Raw genomic sequence first — 6,000 nt, forward strand, 5'->3', positions numbered from 1 at the left:
TTTGGAAGATTCTGCTCGAGGGTGAATATCTGGTGAGAAGTGCTTTGTGTTTCAATCGACCTACCAGTGCGCGGCGAAGAGATGAGACAGGTTGGCGTGGGAGTTGTTCAGATCTTTGAGCCTCAACGAAGCATCCGTGTACACAAGCATCACCCACAGGGACACCCACAGGGACACCGTTGACATACAGATGCCTTTCTCTGAGAAGAATAAATAAATWATTATAAAAAACATCACAACTTACCAAGAGAAAATACTAAGCTTATGTTCATAGCTAGTGTAGTTACCACCAGAACTGTGCTTTTACAAACAAAACAGCATAATGTGGTTCCATTTCTCTGTAACGGGTTGAAACATTAAATTACGTCAATTTTCATAATTTTTATTATAAATAGCAGATTTCATAATTGTAAAAGTTTACATAATGGAAGGTTTCACCTGTTACCGGAATGGTTTGTTTAAACTCTTTACAGAAACCTGTGACTTGTTAGACAACAATTAAATAACATTCCACATTATCCTTATCTAAGGCATTCCACTGCTAGGCAATACAATACATATTGTTAAGCTGTAAAACAGGCTTGATATACTTACCTGTGTGCCAAATGTAATTGAATAAGACATAGGTGCTGGCTGCGAAGAACAACCAGTGGAGGGGAACAAAAATGAAACAAAAGATGTCCAGGGTGAACGCCGCACACACAAACACCACACAAATCACCTGCAACAGAGAGACATTACGTTGGTGCTGTGTTGGATAGCTATTTTATTCTGTCAGCTTGAGTTTCGAACAAGAAGACAATGGCTGTGGTATATAACAGGTTTATAACATTTATATAACAGGTTGCAAGGCCTAAAACTATTTTCAACAATATTTTGATCTCAATACTTTACTGTTATTGACTTCCATCTAGTAGACCATTAAGGTAGGGCTTGCATCCCAAATGGCACCCTATTCCCTGTAATATAGGGCACTACTTTCAAAAGTAGGGTTCTGGTCAAAAGTAGTGCACTATATTATAGGGAATAGGGTGCCATTTGGGACACAAACTAACTGATAAAGTCCTCACCAGCCCATGGCAGTGGAAAGTGGTGTAGACGCTCCTGAAGAATAGCCAACAGGGCCACAGGTATTCCAATCGAAACTCCAGTATAAAATCTGCCAGGAGCACCAGAGTCCACACAATCATAAACTTCAGAAAGGTGTAAGCGCTGAAAAACAGGCATAAGAGGAGGATATGAAGAGTTTAATTCCAAAACGCTATATATATATCCATTTTCAGGAATGTTGGTAAATTATTATTTTTTGTTTCAAGAACTATGGGGAAAAATTGCAAGATTATGTTATAATACTTTTATTGCATCAAATGGTTGTTTTATGCAACAGAATAGAGTATTCTGTTACTATTGTGTGTGTGTTCTACTGAGGATGGGCCTCTGGGAGATAACACTGACAGGAGATTTACGATGTCTTTTGGGTGATAAAACCTAAAGAGCATTCCAGAGGATGAGTTAATATTTCTGTTCAATACGGGGCCAGACACTGGTCTCTACACAATGAAAACTGTTGACACAGCAGATACTGTCTGCTATGTATTATAGGTATCTTTCATACAAACCTTAACCTTGTGACCAATTCTATATATCTGTTGTTCGTCATGTAGGTTGAAAGTGGTGTATCTTGGCTATAAAAGACCTTTGTACTTTTGTCTCGGGGCTCTCAACAAATCATCTGAGCGTGAATCGTCGATCAGCCATGACCAGCCATCATTATCGTAGAGCACTCAATCGATTCACTTTATATGTGTGCGTTGTATTGACCTGCTCCCTTATTAATAAGTGATTAAAGATTTAGTTTAAGTGTAACTCTGACTTGTGTGATAAGTTTATCTCTCCTCATTTGATAGTAAAGAAATTAACCACCACAGAACTTAGGAAAGAGAATGGTGTACTTTTTCACTATCTAATCATGGCATTGGTTTGTTCAATGACAGACATGTATTTGTTTGAAACCTATCACTAGATTGTTTATCTCTATGAAATGAAACAATCACATTTTGTTGAAAACCCCCCAGATATATCCGCKTCAAAAAGTTAGCTTGGCAAGGTTTTACACCGTCTAATGTTACAAATAATGACATTTTTTGTAACGAGCTGTACAAATYATACATTTGTGACATCATATTATGATGTCACAATTATAATATATATATTTTAAAATGAATCAGTACAGTAATATGAGATGGTGGGTGGTGGACCATTCTTGATACACACGGGAAACTGTTACAGTTCTTGACTCAAACTGGTGAGCTACCGTACCCCGTTCAAAGACACTTCAATCTTTTGTCTTGCCCAGTCATTCTCTGACACAAACAATCCATGTCTCAATTGTCTCAAAGCTTGAAAATCAATTAATAACCTGTCTCCTCCCCTTCATCTACACTGATGGAAGTGGATTTACCAAGTGACATCAATAAGGTATCATAGACTAACTAGGTGAATCCAGGTGAAAGCTATGTCATGGAAAGAGCAGGTGCTCTTAATGTGTTATACACTCAGTGTAGTGTTTTGCAACAAAAGAGGACAGTAATATTTTACACACTGGTCCCCATAAGCATTCATTTCTGATTAAAAAACACAAGTGTGAAAATTTGTGGATATAGCTTTCTGTAAATAAACTCTTCTGATGTAAAATGTGTGTGTTATAATTTTATTGAAATAATGGTAAAAATGTCATGCTGATGATCTGTGACTGAAGGTTAAAAAAAATCTCAATCTAATGGAAGAGCTCAATGTAGCTTATTTCTCACGATATAGGCCTAAGCCTGTCATTATCATGCATTTGGCAGGAATATTGGCAAACTGTGAAAGATACTGTTACTTTTATGTAAAAGGTATGCAAAACATTTTGAAGTCTTGCGTCAATAAATATAATAAACAGACTTATACATATAAAGCTAGGTGATCATACACTCATATAGGGATTCATCTCATTAGGCAAATATTGTACTCACTAAATCACGATTCATGACATTATTTTACATTTGGGAACATAACCTAGTTTTATATAGACTATCATCTTCGAGAAAATAGACATTTGGATAAGATAATGCCTATATTCTCTCATTATAGACTACACTCTTGTCTTGTTTTCAACAACTCCTTTGTTCGTGCGCTCGACACCTCCATAGCGTACTGTTATTACATCAACCCCCTTTTTGTTTGGTAACCATGACAACGTTTCATCCGCGATACTGGGTACCAACCCCCCCACACACACACACAAAAAAAGAAAAGAGGAGATGATCTCAATTGAAATGTATATTCTAGTCCTTTTACCAGACGCGCTTTTCCAGAGCAACTTCCAGTTAGTGCATTAATCCACTGAACATACCTCAGCGCTTTGTCTCGTCACAAAGGGCACATTGCGAATTCTCTATTGGTCTAGACACGCTGCCTGTAACTAAATGCCTGAAATGGCTACCTGGTCGTAAGCTAATATTGTACGAATAGGTTTAAGTAGGCCTATATCTATTAAGGTCAGAGCATATAATAATAATAATAGCCTACACGATTTTCATTCTGATTATTGTAGCATAATTTAATGGTTAGCCTTCAAATGGGAGAAGATAGCCTGAATCATATACTGTATTAACTACCCACATCAAGTAGCAAAGGCTTGTTTTTCAAGTTGACTCCGCTATAATGTTTGTAGGCCTATTTAGCAACCACAATGCCCTTTTCCATATCATACAGTGTCCAAGAGTAGGCTAAAGGGAAGAAGCAATTATTGTGATAAAAATAGACATCAGGTGAGAATGACGAAGATGCGCATTACACAAAGCCTAGCAACAACAAAAGCAACGGCATCCGGTCGATGCGTCACCTCACTATACCTTTCAGATATCTCCTCCGTAATTTTTATCTTTTTCATTTTCCGTAGCTTGCTTGCATCCACATAACGTTTCTTCATTGTATGGCTTCTATTCCTTGTGCCCTAATAAACCGCAAAAAGCGGCAATCAATGTAGGAAAAAACGAATATGGATGGCCTTGTTAGAAAACAACCTGATATTTTGAGGCTTTGTGTATGAATGAAACTCCACCTCGGATGCTACTGTGCGCATGTTCAATACTTCGACGTCTCAAGCGCGCGATGGAGACAGCACTCACATGAGTGCTATACGGGATCACTGGGACGTTGCTACCCTAAACCCTAACCTTAATCCCTACCCCTAACCTTAACCCTTACCTTAACTATTTTAAATGTATACTTCAAATGGGGTAGGGACGTACCAAGGATTCCGAATAGCACGGCACGGACCGTTGCTGTGGCCACCTGCTACATCCTTGTATTATAAGTCAGTGGCTACATCGAGCTGAGGGGAGAATCATAGTACTTAGGCCATGAAAAATGTTTGAAAGCAAAGAGAAATGGTCCAATAGTCGAAGAGCTGGACAAGGACGACAAAATATTCCCCTTTCAGGTACATTTAGAGTTAAAGGGATTATTCCAGGTCATAGGTGTCTTCTAGGTCTATATGTGTCTCGTCAGAGCCCTATTCGGATGATTCGTTTTCATGTAAGGAGTATACTTTTTTTAAATAGAGGAAAGTAGAGAACAGCTGTGTAGGCCACATGTAGACCTACTAAATAGCTCTAAATGTCAATTTACATTAGTAGGTACTTAAACCTGGTCTGGAGCCTTTATCAGGGGTATGCTCATCAGGGTTGGGATCAATTCCATTTCAATTCTGGAAGTACATTTAGGCTTAACTTCAAACATGTCAGCCTCAGCTGTAAGTGCATAGATCATAAACGTGCAAAAGATATATTCAACATATTCATAAAGTCTTTAGGTAGTTACTATTCTCTTATGTCCCTCCCCAATAATTGGTGTGTCCGTAATGGCATGCTATTCCATATAGTGAACTGCTTTTGACCAGGGCCCATGGCTTTGGTCAAAATAGTGCACTAGGGCATACCCACTCAGCACAGACTCAGTTCAACGTCTAGTTTTGATTTACATTTGGTTGAGTTATCAACTAAGGCGAATTCAACGTGAAATCAACCAAAAATGTCACCATGCCATTAGCTTTAGGTTAAAAGTTGGGTTAAAAAGAAAATACAAAATGCTCTTATGTTGATTACTTTTTGCAAATCCAATTAGTTTTCCATGTTGATTCAACGTCATCACAGACACATTCAGACACAGACATGGTTATCTGGTGAACTGGGACCTAATGAGCTATTGTGTTAAAGTTTGTTATCTCAACAAACTCTGCTCGAAAGCGAGCTGAATCTTTAAAAAGCTTGTTGAGTAAATTACAAATGTATGTTTTCTCAAAACAACTCAAAACCACGCTATCATTATGATATTTCCCAGCATGCTTTATTGCAGGTTGATTTTCAGAATTGTTTGTTCCAATACCTGTGTTTTTGCATAGAAAAATGTATGGTAAATAATGTATTGTGTCATTTTGGATTCATTTGTATTGAAAAGAAGAATATAATATGTTTCTACACACTTCTGCATTAATGTGGACGCTACCATGATTACGGATAATCATTAGTGAATCATGAATAATGATGAGTGAGAAAGTTACAGAGAAATGAATACCATACCCCCAAAAAAATTCTAACGTCCCCTTAGCATGCCTTAGTATGTTAGCATGTCTTGGGGGTAGGATCTTTCTGGCTCTGTAACTTTCTCACTCATCATTATTGATGATTTATTCAGGATTATCAGTAATCATAGTTGCATCCACATTAATGTGTTTACAAACATATTATATTATTATTTACAATAAAAGTGACTCCAAAATGACACAATACATTATTTACCATACATTTTTCTATGCAAAAACACAGGTATTGGAACAAACAATTCTGAAAATCAACCTGCAATAAAGCATGCTGGGAAATATCATAATGATGGTGTGGTTTTGAGTTGTTTTGAGAAAACATACATTTGTAATTTACTCAACAAGCTTTTTAAAGA

The 6,000-nt window shown here is 37.4% G+C and overlaps 1 protein-coding gene across 2 annotated transcripts in view; it reads right to left on the reverse strand.

Moving 5' to 3' along the window:
• The window catches only part of si:dkey-12h9.6 (macoilin), a 14,089-nt gene extending 9,979 nt beyond the window's left edge, over window positions 1-4,110 (reverse strand). For both annotated transcript variants that reach the window (XR_002875941.2, XM_023973497.2), the window contains exons 1-4: window positions 3,897-4,110; window positions 1,071-1,212; window positions 595-721; window positions 65-200 (exon numbers count right to left, since the gene is read on the reverse strand). Coding sequence is in view for 1 of the 2 variants with exons in the window: in XM_023973497.2 (XP_023829265.1) it covers window positions 65-200; window positions 595-721; window positions 1,071-1,212; window positions 3,897-3,973 (482 nt within the window). In the remaining variant the exon portion in view is untranslated. The remainder of the gene's footprint in view (window positions 1-64; window positions 201-594; window positions 722-1,070; window positions 1,213-3,896) is intronic.
• Window positions 4,111-6,000: the final 1,890 nt, after the last annotated feature.

This window comes from Salvelinus sp. IW2-2015, linkage group LG28, assembly GCF_002910315.2.
Source record: "Salvelinus sp. IW2-2015 linkage group LG28, ASM291031v2, whole genome shotgun sequence".
Lineage (NCBI taxonomy): Eukaryota > Metazoa > Chordata > Actinopteri > Salmoniformes > Salmonidae > Salvelinus > Salvelinus sp. IW2-2015.